Source organism: Corapipo altera, unplaced genomic scaffold (assembly GCF_003945725.1).
Source record: "Corapipo altera isolate COAL_440 unplaced genomic scaffold, ASM394572v1 0, whole genome shotgun sequence".
Lineage (NCBI taxonomy): Eukaryota > Metazoa > Chordata > Aves > Passeriformes > Pipridae > Corapipo > Corapipo altera.
In genome coordinates this window covers 29688753-29707941 of record NW_020884872.1, presented here as the reverse complement: position 1 = coordinate 29707941, position 19189 = coordinate 29688753, and the positions used below count along the sequence as shown (strand labels likewise).

Below are 19189 nucleotides of genomic sequence, written 5' to 3'. Positions count from 1 at the left end.
CATGTGGTATATTAAACATATGGGGGTTTGTTTTATTTTTTTCCCAAAGGATGAAGAAGAAGAAATCAAACTGGAGATTAATATGCTAAAGAAATATTCTCATCATAGAAATATTGCAACTTATTATGGTGCTTTCATTAAGAAAAGTCCTCCAGGACATGATGACCAACTGTGGGTAAGCAGATATTTTTCAAACATGTTCATAAGTCTTTCCCTATTGGGTGTAGTTTGAGGATGACAGGAATACCATGTTATGGAAAGACAAACTAATAGAATTTGGTGCTTGCCTGAACAGATAGATAAGTGAATCGCATAGACTAATCACACATTCTTAAGAGGATGGCTGAACCAAAGCTTGCTATAAGCAGTGGATTTGTTCTTAAAGTAACTTTTTTTCCCCACTTCCCCGATAGATAGTAGCATGTTTCTTGGGAACAAGACAGCTGAGCTGAGCAGTAAGAGTATGTGACTGTAAAAAGAAAGCTCCACTTGAGAATTGTACCAATTACATTTCCCATCCCACCTCATCTACACCCTCCAGAGGACTGAAGTTTGGGTTTGAAATGGCAGGATATAGTCATCAGTGCATGTTCTTCCATAAATAAATGGGAGTTAAAGGATAAGATGTGTTGCAATGGTGTGATCAGTTTGATTCCTTCGGTATTGGATGTGCTCTTACTGCTAATGCATTTTGCGTAGCTGAGCAAATCCAGATTCCCAGCATTAAGTTACAGTGATTAAATCAGTCCTTGAAAATGCGGTAACTGATATGAGACATATTCCATATATGTCTGACACACATTGAAGACATTTGCTTGAATCCATTTTCCAGGCAGATATGTAAAATAAATTCTATTCTCTCCTTCACAAGGGTTTCCCAAATCAATGCTGCAACCTGATTATTTGGCTTTGCTAAACAGCTGAGAACTGTGTTTAATGTTGGTTGTACACTGATATTTGTTTTTCAGCTTGTTATGGAGTTTTGTGGAGCAGGCTCTATCACAGACCTTGTGAAGAACACGAAAGGGAATACTCTGAAAGAAGACTGGATAGCATATATCTCCAGAGAGATTCTCCGGGTAAGGAAAATAGTCTGTTCCACACAGAAACAGTCTTAAAAGACATAGCCTAGCTTGAGGTTCTGCAAGAAGCTGTTTCTGATCAATCCCATTAGCCATGTCATCACTTGAAGAGCGTATAGAAGCAGATAGATGTCTGCTCCACATCATTTAACTGGGTGGGAGTTGTATTGTATATTGTAACAGCAACCTTGCAGAAAATAGCAATTTTTAGTCATGAGAAGCCAGCAGAAGAGCCAGTGACCTTACCCATTGTAGAAGCTGTGAAACAGTGTCCACAAGACCTGAGGCTGAAACGGTGTTGTAACACAGTAGGGTATGAAATGGACTTTTCCAAATGTGCTTGTGGCTGTCTTTCTCTGCTCCTAATCAAACCTATGGAGGAAGGGAGTTCTTGGCTCAGACCAGCAGTCAGGACTTCTGTGCTGTGATGTGCTCTCATATTGTATATTCCTGCAGTCTGTCTAGAGCAAGCAGCTATATCATGTGTGGCTGTGCGGTGCTAGCAGATGGCGCTGCGAAAGTTTTTCAGGAATAGAGCTGCAACTTACCATTTTTTTCAAAAATTGAAACTTTAACTAGTTACTCTTAATGTTTAATTTTCAGTTGGTACAGTTTAAGTGCTTTTTGAATTGCCATTTGTTTGCTGCACTAAGTGAATCTGATATGGTTTTCTCGTGCTACTTTGTAAAACAAATTGCCTCCTACCCATACCACTACACAGTACGTTCAATTGCCTAATCGTAAATGAAGTTCTGAAGGGCTTTATGTTAAAGGAAACAAACCAACACTGGCTCTTGCATAAATCAATGCTGCTATTGTCTGTGTTATATGTTTGCTCTGCCTCGGCAATTTTTAAGATGAGGATGAAGGGAAACATATGATTCTGGTCTCTTGCTCTTAATTCCAAACGCTAGAGGAGAGTCCAGCTGCTGGCATTTAGGCTGGCACATTTTAAGTTGTCTACAAGGGAGAAGTTGTATTTCAAATCAAATGGATAGCACGCTTTAATATGAGGAAAGCTAACTTCTGCAGGACTGATCGTATGCTTGATTTGAGAGTTGTGTGGCCTTGGAGGTATTCCATGCTATATTGGATTCATTCTAGGTTCTCCTTAGGTAAAGCAGTCAAACGCTTGCTGAGAAGAGGAAAAAAATTTATTTACCTCAGAAAAGAGTTAGGGAAAGCTATTTTCTCATTCCAGGGAAAGATGTGCAGAAGGAGCCTTAATTACTGGCCAGCAGGAACTGGAATATCTGGAAAAAAAGGAATGCTAAACTCACATTGCTATGAGACATTGCAAAACCTGATTTGACACAAGAGTTTGTCAGAGATGGAGGAGGTTGTGTAACACAAAGTTAAAATGAGCTAAAGGGCCAAAGATCGGTTTAGGTGGAGACACAGGTGTGAAGATCAACCCAGTGGATCCTCGTGTGGTTGGAGGAGTCTGAGGACTGCAGGAAAATGATGTGCCTCTCTGTCTCCTCCCAGCCCTTTGCAAACCCAAATGTGTTTTTTCAGGAAGGTTAGATGGTACTCTGGAGAGAACAGACGATTATCTCTTTGGCTGGGTCAGAGTAGCAGAAGGCTTTAAAAAGTATCCTATGTGAAGCTGTGGAAAAGCCTTCATTCCTGTGAAAAATAAGACCACACTTAGCATTAGCAGTCAGTGAAGGGTTTTGGGGACATCAGCCCCCTGGATTTGCTTATGATGTGTGGAGAGAAGTTGTGGATGGTGGGTTTTTTGTCACACTCATTAATTGTTTTAAAAAAAGAAAATAGCCCAGTGGTTATGTAGGCAAACTGGTAAATGATCATTTAATGAAGAACATGTGTTAGGAAATACTTCTCTACAGCAACCACTACTCTCTTAACCTCTTGCAGCTGTAAAGATTCTATTTCTTTATTTTTCATAAAAAATTAAAAGCCTGTGAGAGCAACAAGAATAGGCAAGACGATCCCACTGGAGACTACAATTTTCCAAGCAGAAAACTGAGGAGAAACCAAAATACAGGCAGTTGCTAAGAGGGTTGCGTGTTCTCCCAATTACATTAGAGAGTAAAATGCAACATATGTCTTTCTCAGCCCTCCCTCCACATGGCTAACGCTTTGGGGCATGCATCCAGGTGCTGTCTCAACAAAAAACACCGTATGCCAGGAGGTTTTGTTTCCTTTGGAAAGTATAACGCTTATGCTTTTTAAAATTTTTTTTCCTCTTCTTTTCTTTTGCATTTTTTTTCCTGAGGAAGAATTATATGGATTCATGTGTATGGAGGCTAGAGAAGAGAACTGCAGCTTTGCAGCTGAGCATTTTTTTGTCATCTGTCATCCCTTGCCCTCAAACATGACTGCCAGTCCATCATCATCCCACTCCTTCTCAGGGGTGTATATATGCATATTGATGCTGCATCCTTTTCCTTTCCACCTCCCTTCCTCAGACTAAATTCTGTGTCACCCTGTGCATGTCAGATGTCAGTGATGTGCACTGATGCTGATGTCATTTACAGTGTAAGTGCACGGAGACTTTCTGGGAGCTGAACTTCCTTCACAGGACAGTGGAGAGGTGCTTGCACAGTGCAGATGTTGGGCTGTATTTATGTACAGTGTGTGCATAACCTGGGGCCTTTGTCTCTGGGTGGTGTGCTGCTACAGGGCTGCTGTGGGTCCCATCGCACCCAGTTGCTGAGCAAGAGCACAAGACCCAGTGCTGTGACCTCTGGGGCTGCTGGGTATGGGTAGTCTGTTGCTAAGCCAAGAGCCTAACTCTGAACATCCTCTCCTTCCTCTCTTCTCCTTAATGCAGGGGTTGGCACATCTTCATGCCCATCATGTGATTCACAGGGATATCAAAGGGCAAAATGTGCTGTTAACAGAGAACGCAGAAGTGAAACTTGGTAAGTAGGCACACATGTCCACTTCCTCATTTGTTCAGCCTTTGGCTTTATGATGTTCTGAAATTAATTTCATCATTCAAGAGCCCCACAACATGTTTTCTAGCATGAATACTCTGTAACTGCTTCCCTGTGGATTGACAGCCTGCATATATTTCCTCCTGCTTTGGGAGGATGAAGCAGGTTGTTGTTGAATTTTGTCAGGAGATGTTGGCTTTCATGCCAGAGAATCAGTGATGGGATCATTTTGTTTACCCCGCTGAGCTTGAGTTTGTTCTAATTCCCTTTATTCTGGACTTGGGAAGTGACAGGAGTCTCTCTTGTATTTGGCTTTCATTAAAATAGCACCTGCTGTTCACGTTCTGGACACAAAAATATGATCTGGACAGCACTTTCAAGGGAGCCGTAGCATCGAGTTCAAAACACAGTTCCAGCTCTGGCATGCCTGCTGAAAACTGTGCTCATCCCCGGCCTCTTCTCTCCCTGCCAAGTGGACATACTCTTTTTTTCTTCCTCTCTAATTTGTCTCTTTCAGTTACTGCACATGTTAACCTTCTGCGTTTGTATCACGCTCCACTCACCACCTTTTTTTCGTTAAATATAGAGCCATGCTGAAGCCCTCCCACCCAGCCCACATCCCTTCTGTTTTGCATTACACCTTCCTGCAGCACAAGGCATGGGAAGATGTCCCGGCTGCTGGAGGAGGAAGCTCTCGGGAGAGCTTTCCTTTGTTTGGTCCAAAATGGAGCACAGTAGCTTCTAAACCATTGCTCCCACTGAGCTTGTCTACACCAGTTTGTCAGTGTCACTCGGATGATGGATGCAGTGAAGCTGACACAGACTGCTACTGGTATAGAAAGACATATAGCACTGGTTGTCAGCAGGGAGAATTGAAGGGCGGAAAACACCCTTGTAATATAATTGCCTTGTAATTAAATGGGCATCTTTTTCACAATGTGTGTGCATGTGTGCTCAAAGTTAGCGCTCCTTGAGTAATCCTCATCTTTTGCTCCCACTGATGCTTCTGCTCTGTCATCAAAGCGGAGACCAATTCCCTGAACAACAGATTATTTTTTTTAGAGCAGAAAAAGTGGTGAGCCGAAAGGGAGGTTCAAAAAGGTGTTTATGAATGCAATTTTCCCACAACATGAGAGGTACCTTTGGGAAGTGGCTCTTTCTGTATAGGCAAAGGTGCTTGGCTTCACCATGTGGGAAGGGAATAGCACTTTCTCAGCCTCCCAAGCAGTATTTTTGCAGCTGTGCTTTCCCTTCTGTCCAGGCAGACCAGTGAGAGGTACAGGAGAGATGGTTGTATGCTCTGTGTTCCCTGACACCTGTGGCCCAAGCACATTGTGTGTGAACCATAAGGGCTTATTTGCCTCAGGATTAATCATTGTATTTTACCTCAGCATGGTCCTCCAACATGGACCATCTACAGGGTTTTGTTTCCAAATCACTTTATGAATGTAATCACTGCATTATTTTTCCCCTCTTATTTTATTCTTTTCCCACCCACAGTGGATTTTGGTGTGAGTGCTCAGCTGGACAGAACAGTTGGCAGGAGAAACACTTTTATTGGGACTCCGTACTGGATGGCTCCAGAAGTTATTGCCTGTGATGAAAATCCAGATGCTACGTATGATTATAGAGTAAGAGTCCTGTTCAAAGAAAAAAAAACCCAAAACAAACACTTGCTGTATAAATGTCCATGATTGATGACAGTTTTTGAGACTTCTTATGCTTTGTAGGAGTAATAACTATTTTGTATAGTTACATTCTTATTACGGGAGTACAAGGTATGGATACTGTCAAATTGTGACCTTTAACAGTTGCTGTTGTTCGTATTATCATAGCTTTGAGACATAAGGAATATAGGACTTCAGGATGCTGTATGTGCTTAGAGAAGCCAAAAAAGAGTTTAACTGGAAATGCTTGTGTTCTCAATTTGTGTAATGGTTGTACATTAAATTGTGTTAGACTCCGTCCCAGTTTTCATAGTAACCCAGAACAATACATTTTAGGTGTTGCCTTAAATAGAACCACTGTCTGGAGAGCCAGTGAAGTACAGAAGGAGCTCTTAAAACTATTAGTTTTTTCAGGATACATATACAAGTTGATAAAAATTTATCCATCACAACATTTCTTAACAAAGATCATTCTTTACATTGTTTGGTGCAAACCAAAGATTTAATTACTGCAAAACTGTAATTGTCTTGATGGTATTTGCACTACCCTTAAGAATATGAAGTATATGTATTTAAAGTTAAATTTTTCTAGTGAAAGCATACTGTGATCTTAAAAGTTGTTCTCAGCTGACTTCAATGAGAGCACAAAGAAAGAAAAAAATGTGAAAATATGCTTTTTTAGAAATATTTGCTTGGACTAATGCAGTGTTCCAAATTTTAACCAAGGGCAACAAGAATATCAGAAAGCCAGGGATTAAGGTCCTAGAGATGAATATCAATTATATCAACTAATTGTATCAATTTGCTCAGACTGATAATGTTGTTAGCTATCAGTATGTTTGTGTATGTCTAAATCTGTTTAAAAACCCAGATTATTTGAATCAGTGTTTTTGTACCTTTTGACTGAGAATGATCAGATTGGTCCTATTTCTCGTGATTTAATTGCTTTTTATATCCATCGTCCCACTGTACTAAAGATAATGCTTTGTATCTTTGCAGGTGGAGTTATTAGTAAGGAAGGTTTGCTGTTAAATGATCTAATAAAATAGAAAAACTCCCTGTAATATTTGTAAAGCAGTAGCGATGTGAAAAACAATTCCTCCTGCCTCTGAAAACACATGTTGATTGTTACTGGTGGAGCCTATAAGGCACTCTCTCCCAAAAATTTCATGTTTGAAAGATTCTGTAAGGTTGTGAGGTTATGCAGTTTAGCTTAAATGGCTGAATTGGACCATGAGAAAAGATTGCCTTGCTGTGTCTGAAAATACGATTGTTGGAAATGCTTTTCTGCTTGTAGTACATGAAGAGCTTATTTACTCATTACTTTTAAGTAATTTGAAATAAACACAACACTATTATGACCAGACAGGACAACTACTTTGCTCAAGAACAGCTCTTTCACAGCAACCTCCTCCAGCACTTTGCCAGTTAAGCCGTGTCAGTCTCTGGAGCTGGTTCCTTGCCTTAATCTTCCATCTTTTGCCTGTGTTTGACCTTCCTGGCTCTTGTTCAGGCTCTCCCTAGTCAGAGGTGGTACGTTGAAAGGCTCCTGCTGAAGGGCTTTTGTTCTATAAAGCTAAGACGGTAGGGGAGGAGTGTTGCCTTTGGCTGCAAACAATGTCTTTGGTACAGACAGAGGTGAAGTAAATGTTGTGAACCTCTGCGTTTTCAGTGGTGTTGGTGACTAATTCACCTCTCCTGTTTAACACGGGCCAGTATTTTCCTTCTGTTCCTGCTTGTTGTTTACGTACCTGAAAAACCCTTTCTTGTAGTTTTTAATACCTCTGACCACTTTAAATTTGAGCTAAGCTTTTGTTTTTATAACTGCATCTCTACACACCCTGGCAATACCCTTGTTCAGTCCTTTTTAAATAAGGGAGTATTGGAAACTGTTGTTTCACAGGCTTAAATATCTGGCAAATGTATTTTCCATTGTCATAATGTGAATATATTTTTATGTGTTATTAGAAAGGGTTGTTTGCTCACTCTGTAAGAATAGATGCTTGTATTTCTGCATATACATATGTATTATGTGAAAAGAGGGATTTTATTATACTGTTACAAGAAAAAAGTAGCTTGTATTGTTTAAATAGCCATGGTATTTGGTTTCAGCCTCACCTACAGGGCCTCTCCAAATAGTACTCTCTTACTGTCTGAATGGGCAAATCCACCTACTAACATATGGTCTTTCTCTTTTTATGCAGAGTGACCTTTGGTCATGCGGCATTACAGCCATAGAGATGGCAGAAGGAGCTCCCCGTAAGTGAAATGTGTGCTTCTCCAGGGGGCTGATTAAGACTGAGACATATACTTGGGTGATGCTGGTTGTAATCTAAGCCTAGTTTTGAGGTTTCTGAAAGCATCCTCATGTTATTTCTGTTCTCTTTGGTTTTGCCTGCTCTATAAATATAAAATCCTGTAAATAGCAATGCTTTTGATAAAGATAGGATTGTGTTTAAGCACTACCGTGCAGACTGCAGTAATTTAATTTCTATAGTAGGAATATTTGGAAGCTAATCGAGTGTCTGACTTCCTTCCTATGGGTAGAATATTGTGTTTTGGAGTTGCGTCCCAATTTGTCTGTGACCTGGCCTGGAATACTGAAACCTCAGCTGGGGAGAGGGTCAGTGGGGCCTTGAGGAAACAGACTTTAATGAAAAGCACATCTATAGCAATTGTTTCTGTGTTGACTTTGTGTTGGTCTGGATAATGCTAACATTGCTTTTCTTTTTGTTTCCGCTCGTCAGCGGGTGGTGTTGGTCTTCCTTAGCAGTGACATGACTTAAAGTGTAAATCCATCTTCAACACAAAGCATTGAACTTAAGTATCCTCAAGCAGGGATCATTGTCAGTTCATATGGATATTTTTTGAGACGGGAATCGGAAACCAAAAATGCACAACTTTCTAATAGGTTCTTTTCCTTTCACGTAGTTCTTTTGGAATATCAAGGCACCAGATATATGTGAGGAGGACAGAAACATTTGAAAAGAAAAGAAGTTAGGCATGATATTTTGGCTTTTAATGATAATTTTTATGAAAATTGCAAATTTTGAACTTGCAAATATGCTTACCCTCACCTTCAATTGGAGCTCTGTATTTAAAAAATAATAACTTAAGGTACTTAAGAGTAAGTTAATATTTTTTTTACACATAGAAAACTACCGCCACACCAGAGCCCAACTGGAAACATCTGTCTTTGAAATAATCATGTTGAAATAAAGTACTGATATTTCCCGGCAAAAAAATGGTCATTTCATTATAGCTGCTGTCTGATTTTTGTTGTTGTTGACTTTAATGTTAGATTTATAAATCAAATCACAATACTCTTGTGTTGATTCATGTTTTAGGAAGTCCGATGGTTGGTTTTGGTTTTTTTCCCCCTTCCTAATTCATGCACATTTGCATGAATGCCCATGTGAGAACTGCTCCCAGGACACCTCATCCAGTACTGTATGAAGTGTTTGAGCTACCCCATGACCTCCTTTTTGCCATACCTTTTTGTTCATTGCATTGGGTTGCCTGGATGGCTTTCAATTAAAGCTGTGTCTGTGGGCTTTGTAAGCCTAGAATTGGACAACAATTTTTTTTTCATTTCCAAACCTAAGCAGAGCTTGACCCCTCTTTGTGTAAATGCACAAGAGGGTCATTTCAGAAGTAAGCAAAAATCCAGTGTAAATGCTGAACAGCTCTTGTCCTCTGGCATGTAGGCCCTACCTCCTCCTCCAGTGGCAGCTGAAGAGTCCACCTTTAAGGTTGGTGCTCTACTGGGATTGCCAGACATCCAAGGGGCTTCTTTGTCAAGATTGTGGCCCCTTATTTTTGAATCCAGAATTCACTTTACATCAATGCGTTTCTCCTGAAATTCCGTTGTGTGGAAAATGTCACCTTCTCCTGCAGTGATCACTCAGGCTGAGACTTATGGTACAAGAGGTCAAACATAGGAAAATGGTTAAAACAGAAGATTTGCTCCTAGTGACCTTTTTTGGGCAGCCTCTCTCCCTTATTTTCCTGTTTGCTTTGCTTGTGGGACAGGAGGAAAAACTGTTGGGCAGAATTCCTGGGCTTCCACTAAATGTCCACTGAAAGCAACGAAATTTCTTTTGACAAAAGTTATGGGCTTGCATTTCAGTTCTACAGGGAATCCTTTTTTGTGATACAGACCCTCCCGTGCTTCAAAACTTTCATGCCTTGAAGTAAAGAAAATACCTAAGTCTGGAGAGTAGAAATGAGGCATCCTCCATAATGGGAGCAAAAGGCAGGTGGAGGGAAGATTTTATGAAACAGTAACTGTCATTCTTCCCTTCTGCCATCATTATCTCCCAATGTTTTATTGACTGGAAAGTCAATAAAAAAGTTAGATGACTTGTGGCTAGAGGAGGACCATGCTCAGATGTTCCCATCATGATTAATTCTGAAGGTTAATCCTTCTATAGATAGATGGATGATAAAGATAGATGCTTCTATCTCTTTCTCTTTTTTGGGCTACCCTTGGCACACTGAACTGTGGAACTCTTGTAATTTTGGGCTAATTCTATTTAGCTGTGTTTCTGTCTGCACCTGCTGCATGTACATTTGGGATGGTGGAAATGATTGTGGAAGCTGAAGTCATGGTATTGACAGAGAGCAACTAAACCAGTGTCTGTATGTCTCTGGTTTTGTTTTCTTCCCTTCAGCACTTTGTGACATGCATCCCATGAGAGCTCTCTTTCTGATACCCAGGAACCCCCCACCCCGGTTAAAATCCAAGAAATGGTATGTATTAGTTATATCTTCCTTGAAGCATTTTGTAGCATGATGTTTTCTTGTGTAATGTACAGTTTTGTGGCCACTTCCGCAGAACTACAAAGCAATTTAAGTTAGCAAAAATCACTCTGTTATCTTTTGTGCCACTGAACCAAAGCATGAAATAAAATTCGTGCGTTGTTTAGTTCTCTTTGTCTCAGAGAAATTTTATCTGGAATTGTGTGAAAATTGCTCCTTGACAGAGCAGAATCTGTATTAAGGTGACAAATGAATCGATATTTTAAAAAATAAACTCCTGCAGCACTCCTAATATGCACTATGTTTTCTCAGATGTATCATAACACAGAAACAGAACAGTACAATAGTGTTCTAGTTGCTAAATAGAAAGGAGCTATTAAAACTAATGAAGGCTTTTACTATAATTATTGTAAACGGTTGGAATTGAGTGCATGGTTCTTGCCAGCTGAGCAGAATCCATTAGTATCGGAGGATTTCCTCCCAGTTACTGGTTACAACTGGCACATATGAAAAAAAAAATACTCCCTAGAAAGAGGTTTCTTATAGATTGAATGTGATCACAGGATGCTATGATCCTGTCAAAATAAAAAAGTGGTTTGACTGCCAGTTCAATATCAACATAATATAAACTTGGCTTGCTTGCTGGGCTTGGTCTTTACCTGGATTGACTTATTTATGCACTTGTACTGTTAAGGCATGCTCCCTCTCGTATTTCCCTTCTACATATATTAAAGGAATAGAGATGAATATACAGTATTTGCATAAGCCTTTCATTAACCTTTTCATGTAAAATAATAACACTTAAGGTGTGAGGAATAAAAAATCTAAACAACCAAGTAACCTTGAATTCAGCCTTTTTGATTACAGTAGGAAAGTGAACTGATAGATGGAAATCATTGTTATTACACTTAACCATGTAGCGGAGATGTTTGCTCTCCAAGCACTGGCGCAGGTTGAGAGCACCTACCAATTACAAAGTGACTCTGATCAAAGCCAGTGCTATCGTGACTCAGCTGTTCTGATAGTGTGCTCAGGGGCAGGTTATGAGAAAATGGGCCAAGTGATGAAAACATCATAGAGTCATCACAGAATGATTGGGTCAGAAGTGACGTTAAAGATCATCTAGGTCCAAACCCTGCCATTGACAGGGATGTCACCCACTAGTTCAGGTAGCTCAGGATGACATCCAATGTGACCTTGAACACTTCCAGGGATGGGGCATCCGCAGCTTCTCTGGGCAGCCTATTCCAGTGCCTCACTGCAGTTTTGAATATTTCCAGTATTGTTATTTTGTAAGATGGCTTGTTGGTGACTTCTTAGTGGAGATGTCTTCTTTCGAGAGTTCAAATGAAGTGCAAATTTAGGAAGGTGGTGCTGCATCTTAGCTAACTCCTGTACCCTGTCACTATGATGTGTATAGTTCACACCCTTAAATTCTGTCAGAGAGAATTTGACCCCAAGTGCATGAACAGACAACACCGATCAACACCCACCTGTTGTTCTATAAGAATTTTTTTGTGTGACTCTTCAGGTAAAAAATAAAATAATCTTAAATTCTAGCAGATCTAATTAGGTGAGCCCAGGTGCATACAAGAGCAGTGAGGTGCTGCGTGTGTTGGTAGTGGTAGACACAGTTCTTCTGACTTCTGACATGGCTGTCTGTAGCAGACATTCCCTTAGATAGCATGGGCAGGTGAAGGCATATCAGAGCTGCCCTGCCTCTGCTCCAAGCAAGCTGGATCCTATCCAGTTCTGATCAAGAAGTAGCAGAGCTGGGTTTGCATATTACCTTCGCTAATAGATCCTGACTTTCAGAGTAATTATGCCTGTGAAAGAGGGCACATTACTGTGAGGCTGTGCCTAAGCACTGCAGGTATGTTCATGTTACCTTTGTGTCCCTGCAGCCCTGTGCCCATTATGCTCAGTTTAGCTGAAGCACACTCAGCTTTGTTTAGGAGGTACACTTGCAGGCAGCACTTGTACTGTCCTCTGAGATGTGATGCTCTCTGAGGAAAGGAATTAGACTTTGAAGAAGAACATAAAAAACGTTTCAGTTGAGTTTTACCTGTCACCTTGTTTTGTTTTGTTTTTTCCTTCCTGCTTTCTCAGGTCAAAAAAGTTTTTCAGCTTTATAGAAGGTTGTCTAGTGAAGAATTACATGCAGCGACCTTCTACAGAACAACTGTTGAAACATCCCTTTATACGTGACCAACCAAATGAAAGGCAAGTCCGAATCCAGCTTAAGGACCATATAGACAGGACCAGAAAGAAGAGAGGAGAGAAAGGTATGCAGCTTATAAAAATCAAGTATTTCAACTTGTCAAAACTACATATTGTTGTTCTGCTTTGCATTCTAAATCCCCACCCCTAGAAAAGCTCCAAACAACCCAAGCCCTTAAAAGGTTCTTTTTTAATTCATAATTTGACTATCAGCAGGCTTCTATGTGTTGTTCTGTCCTTTACAGAGAAAGTATCAATTTCAAGTGCTGTATTTTCCGATACATTGAGTTTACTCACTTCTGGGCCACTGACTCCTCCATCCATACAAGTGTTAAATGGTATTTAGGAGGATATTGGCATATACGCATTTCCCATTTTTGATCTGTGGTTGTTTAATTTCCTGAAACGGTGCCATAAATCAGACTTGCATGAAATAACCCATCACAAGAGCTGTGAAGCTAGTGTTTGGGGTAGCCTTTTCTCTTTATTCAGGTGCTGCTGAGGTGTCTTGTCTTACATATGAAACCTGGTGTCATTCAGGGAGCTTGCTGGAAGTCTTCTGTGCTCCTTTATGAGTCTGGGAAGATGGGGTTGTATATATAGAATGAGTTCTAGGGTCTCTGATAGATCTTTTCACTGAAGGGGACAGGAAATGGTTCACTGAGGTGCTACTGCAACCCTCCACTGTCCTAAAATTAAAGATAAGTACTATCTAGGCCTTTGTTTCTTTCCCGTTAGATGAGACGGAGTATGAATATAGTGGAAGTGAGGAAGAAGAGGAGGAAGTGCCTGAACAAGAAGGAGAGCCAAGGTAATAATTGCTTTTGGGATGGCTCAGGGCAGTCCATGCCAAGTAAGTCTAAAGGTCTTTGATTATAAATCAGGAGCAAGCTAAATTTCTCTCTTATTAAGTGAATACATAAGCCACACAAACCACCCAAAAAGTTTGAATACCTATGCTGTAACTGGTAAAGGCTTTAAAGCTCTCCCTCCTATGGCTTAGAGCCAACAAGCTGTGGCTTGTGGATGGAGGGAGATTTATGGCAAATATGATTGATCAGGGTCTCCACAGTGTCAGCATTGGTCCTTATTTTGCTTGGCCTCATTTCATACCTTCCACTGAGAGCGTGTATTTAACATGCACCCAGTGTCTTTGCTTTGAAAGAAACAAGATAAAACTTTACCATCATGATATATTTTAATAAATATTTTAATAAAAATTTCCTGCTTGGAAAAGGTATGTAATGGCTCATCAGGCTCTTTTGTACTTGAGGCTTTAACTTCCTCTTGTTGCAGTTCCATTGTCAATGTGCCTGGAGAATCAACCCTCCGACGTGATTTCCTGAGACTGCAGCAGGAAAACAAGGAACGGTCCGAGGCCCTTCGGAGACAGCAGCTGCTGCAGGAGCAGCAGCTCCGTGAGCAGGAGGAGTACAAGAGGCAGCTGCTGGCAGAGAGGCAGAAGCGCATCGAGCAGCAGAAGGAGCAAAGAAGGCGGCTAGAAGAGGTAGAAACAGGAGACTGGAGTTTGTGGGGCAGAAGCCCTTCTTCCACTTGTGTTTACCATTTCTACGCCCATTTAAAAAGAGTTCCCTGTAGCCCCAGCACATCTCAGGAAAGAAAGCAGCATGTGAAAATCCAACTGCAAACGCAGAGCAAAGCACTTAAATCCATCACTGGCTACTTGAATATAAGCTGTCTTCCCAAGCATTTGAATATCCAGCAGCTCCAATGGAGGCAACAAGAGCCAGAGCTGGGTTGTTTGAAGGTGTTTTTTGTGGGAAGGCTGTGTCTTTAGGTAGCTGTAGAGAACAGGAGACATTAATTATTCCCAGGTGATTTTTTTTTTTCAAGAGTATTTCTGGGGAGTGGGGCGGGGCATAACATGTCTCAAATTTCCCTTTAAAGCTTTCTCAAACATTTGTTTGGCATTTATTCTTGTAGGTAGAAGCCTATTTTTTAATGTATTACTCTCTCATGCATATTAGCTTAATGACTAAAAGCCACCTAGATCATAAAATCATAGAATTATTTGGATTGGAAGGGACCTTTAAAGGTACATCTATAAATACGTTTTATAAATCAGTGTTAAAATTATAATTCTGCAAGAACTACAAATATGTAAACCATCTTTCTGTGATACAGTAAGGAGGCAATTTCTATATACTACTGGAAGATAAAATGAATGTACATGTTCAATATTGTTCTGTCATACTTTTCACCTCCTAAGGTCTCATGTGCATTTATATATATGTATGTAGATGGAATATGCAGTGTGAGCTTCTGAGGTAGGAGGATTTCAAAACAGCTCTTCAGGGCAGAACTGGGTATGACAAAGAGCTGAAGTGAAACCAATCTTCTGGCTCTTCGGGAAGTACAGGGTCAAATTCCAGTCGTCCTTAAATGACCTCTTGCTTGCATCTCTGTTTCAACCGTTCACTTAGCAGTGATGGAAAAACTACACCCAGTCTGGTTTTCCAAATTCTGGTAATGTTTAATGAGGACGCAACCAGGACCAAATGTTGATTTGCATCCCATGATGTGTTTGCATAACAAATAATACAAAGTTCCAAATAGCTTTCCAGGTCACATTATGCTCCTTATCCCTCTTTTTCAGTGTGCAAATAAGTTTAGTGCTGCCGTAAGGAGAGATTGGTAGCTAAGGTTCAGCCACACATGAATCCAGGAGAAGAGACAAGGGGGAGGCATATAAACTCCATTTCTCTTCTGTTTCTTCCCCACCCTTCTAAGAATGCCAAGATAAACATTGTAGCACTTCCAAGTGGTTTTAGACTCGGTAGCAATTTTGTGGGGGGAGCAACTAATAAAAAAAGACACTAGAAAAATATGAAAATAAAATATTGATATTGACAAAGGTGGGCAAAAGTTGAGATACTGTTTAGCCTCTAAAATTTTTCTTAGTGTGGGAGTCAATGGTTTCACTTAAATGCCACTTTAATCTCTAAGGTTCTGCAGGCAGTATTTTTTTGTTGAAGAAGAGGATTACAATTAAATTATCTAGGTCATTTAACTTTAGTAATGAGTGCAAATCTTAAAATCTAGATTTTCTTTTTAAAATAAAAGAGATGCTGCTGCTAGTAGTGGAAACAAAGCAGTACACTGTTTTCCTTGCATGGATTGAACTTTCTGGGGAAGTTGCAGATATCATAACTTAATGAACAACTAAAAAGAAAAGACGATTACCTGAAAGTTGTGTTTAATCAGTCCTGCTTTTTAAAATACAAAACAAAACTGGCAGCTTCCACATCCACAAGACAGCATGTAACTGAATAAGGTTGCACAATAAACCATGTAAAATTTTTAAGATAGAAGTTTTTTACCTTGTATTGATCTGTAACTTCTGTCTGGTTCCCCTGGAGGCATAAATATGGATGATGAGTTATAAAGGTTTGCTTTTGCAGGTGAAGGGGTGGGCATATTGTTCTTAAAGTGAATTAAAAAAAGACCTCACATTTAGCTCTCACAAAAAACCCCATTTAGTTTGTTGGATCTGGTGTTGGAAAAATGTATGATCCCAAGTGATTTTTAACAAAATAGCAGCCAAAACAAGCTCTTTCATATGGGGGAAGGGTGGTAGACATATATTTAGATAAACATCAGTGTTGTGACACAATTGAAGACCAAAATATTGGAATGTTGTCACTTTGTCCTTAACTCACTCCCCCTGATTTGATGAAGCCAGTAAACAATGAAGTGCTTGGTAATGGGAGTTAAGATTAGTGTCAGGCATTGAGTCTCAGGGCTTCCATAGCTTTGTTGATATTTTTACCAAGCCTTGCTTTCTTATAATTTTTTCTTAGGTAAAGTAAGTTTATGTTTGCATATACCCAGTTAATATTCTTTGTTAGAATTTTATGTATTAGATAATCTTCCTGGACAAGTTGCATATACTTCCCCCCTTCCCTGCTTTCTATATTAAAATTGAGGGCTTGTTCTTACAATGCTGGCACAGAGCCTAGACAGTTTTGACCGAGACTGTAACAGGAACGGTGTTTAGGACATCTGCCAAAACTGTAATTCTCAGCAGTATTAGAGAAAAGATTACTTTTTAAAAGGCATATAGGTGACTTCTAAAACTTGTTGCAGGAACAACAAGTTTTATAATTTGTGTGTTCCTGAAAAGGTGAAAATGATATGTGGTCAAAGTATAGGAAAGGACCTGAGACATTTTGGGATGGGTATTATTTGTCCTACGCTCAACTTTCCTTTAAAAGTCATATAAAGACTATCAACTGTTTCTACACCAGTGCATGCAACATGAGGAACAAACAAGAGGAGCTCAAAGTTTTGACCCAGTCCCAGAAATTTGACATCAATGGCATAAGTGAAACCTGATGGGATGAGTCCTATGACTGGAGTGCCCTGTTGGACAGTTACAGGCTCTTCAGGAGGGATATGCAGGGCAGAAGAGGCGGAGGGATGACACTGTATGTTATAGAAGGGTTAGAATATATGGAGCTCACAGTTGGCAGTGGAACAGTTGAGAGCCTCTGGGTGAGAATCAAGGGGCAAACAAATGCGGATGTCATCGTGGGAGTCTGCTATAGGCCTCCCAGCCAGGATGCTGACAAATTATTCTTTGAGGAACTAAGGGCACTTCCAAGTGAACTGCCCTTGTCCTTATGGGGGACTTCAACTTGCCAGAAGTTAACTGGGATCATCACACAGACGGTAGAACCCAGGCCAGAAGATTCCTAAAAACCTGGTTGACAACTTACGGAACAGATCCTAAGGGAACTGACTTGGAAAGATGCCCTACTTGATCTGCTGCTTGTTAACAGAGTGGATCTTGTGAGCGAAGTTGAGATTGGTGGCCACAGTGACTATGAAGCAACTGAGTTTGAAATCTCTGTTGGCAGGAGGACAAGTGCCAGCAACACCTCAACTCTGAGCATGAGGAGAGCAGACTTAAGACTGCTCAGGGAATTAGTAAGTAAAGTCCCCTGGGAAAATGTTTTTTGCAGGTGCTGGAGTCCATCAGTGCTGATCGGTTTACCTCCTAAGGGCACAGGAGCAGCAATTCCCAAATGTTGCAAGTCAAGCAGGTGAGGCAGAAGGCCAGCTTGACTGAACAGGGATACTCTCTGGAAATAAAGCAAAAAAGGAAGGTTTATGCCCAGTGGAAGCAAGGTGAAGTGACATGGGAAGAACACAGAGATGCTTCTTGCTGCTGTAGGGAGAAAACTCGTGCAACCAAAGCTGAACTGGAGTTGAAGCTGGCCAGAAATGTGGGGGCCAATAAAAGGAATTTTTTCAAATACATTAATGGCAATAGACTATATATAAATATCATTGGTCCACTGCAGGATGAGGATGGTCATCTCACAAACAGGGACAGAGACAAGGCAGAGGTGTTTAATGCTTTCTTTGCCTCTGTCTTCCAACACAGATAATGGACCAAGGGGGTCTCAGTGCTGTGAGCTGGAAGACCATGACTGCCAGAATGATCAGTTCCCAGTTGACCCTGAAATTGTGTGATCTGCTACTCCAGCTGGATCCCTACAAATTTATGGGGTCTGATGGGATTCACCCAAGAATCCTCAAATAACTGACTGTGTTCACCACAAAACCTCTCCAGATGATTTTTGAGCAGTCTTGGGAATCCAGACAGGTCCCAGCTGACTGGAAGCTGGTGAACATGGTCCCAATTTTCAAGAACGGCCAAGAAGGAGGACCGTGGAAACTGCACACCTGTCAGTCTCACTTCAGTGCCTAGTAAAGTTATGGAGAAGATTATTCTAGGAAGTATTGAAGAACACCTGAAAAACAACACAGTCACTGGTCACAGCCAGCACAGCTTCATGCAAGGAAAGTCCTGCTTATCAAACCTAATTTCCTTTTATGACAAGGTAACCCACCTGGTTGATCAAGGGAAGCCAGTCGATGTAATATTTTTGGATTTCAGTAAAGCTTTTGATACTGTCTCTCACAGGATCCTTCTGAACAAACTGTCCATCACACAACTGGATGAACACATCATGTGGTGGGTGAGCAATTGGCTCATGGGTGGAGCACAGAGGGTAATAGTGAATGGGGTAACATCAGACTGGTGACCTGTCACTAGTGGGGTTCCACAGGGCTCCATCTTAGGCCCTGTGCTCTTCAACATCTTCATGAATGACTGGGATACAGGACTGGAAGGGATACTAAGCAAGTTTGCAGATGACACAAAACTCAGAGGAGCTGTTGACTCCCTCGAAGGTAGGGAGGCCCTGCAGAGAGACCTCAACAAATTAGGGGACTGGGAAATCACCAACCATATGAAGTTCAACAAGGGGAAGTGTTGGATTCTACACCAGGATGGGGCAACCCTGGCTGTACATACAGCCTGGGGAATGAGATGCTGGAAAGCAGTGCTATGGAAAGGGAGCTTGGGGTCCTGGTTGATGGCAAGTTGAATATGAGTCAGCAGTGCCCAGCAGCCAGGAGGGACAACCGTGTACTGGGGGACATCAGGCAAAGCATCACCAGCTGGTTGAGGGAGGTGACTGTCCAGCTCTGCTCTGCACTGGTGCAGCCTCACCTGGAATAT

At 40.9% G+C, this 19189-nt stretch overlaps 1 protein-coding gene across 12 annotated transcripts in view; it reads left to right on the top strand.

Annotated features, from left to right (window-relative positions):
• Positions 1-19189, top strand: part of MAP4K4 (mitogen-activated protein kinase kinase kinase kinase 4) — a 171325-nt gene that overhangs the window by 106842 nt on the left and 45294 nt on the right. For 11 of the 12 annotated variants that reach the window (XM_027641438.1, XM_027641466.1, XM_027641447.1 and 8 more), the window contains exons 4-12: positions 50-175; positions 969-1079; positions 3883-3973; positions 5489-5619; positions 7860-7914; positions 10329-10407; positions 12526-12701; positions 13375-13447; positions 13933-14143. In XM_027641438.1, coding sequence (XP_027497239.1) covers positions 50-175; positions 969-1079; positions 3883-3973; positions 5489-5619; positions 7860-7914; positions 10329-10407; positions 12526-12701; positions 13375-13447; positions 13933-14143 — 1053 coding nt within the window. Of the gene's footprint in view, positions 1-47; positions 176-968; positions 1080-3882; positions 3974-5488; positions 5620-7859; positions 7915-10328; positions 10408-12525; positions 12702-13374; positions 13448-13932; positions 14144-19189 lie in introns of all 12 variants that reach the window. The other variant, XM_027641488.1, reaches the window with a different exon arrangement.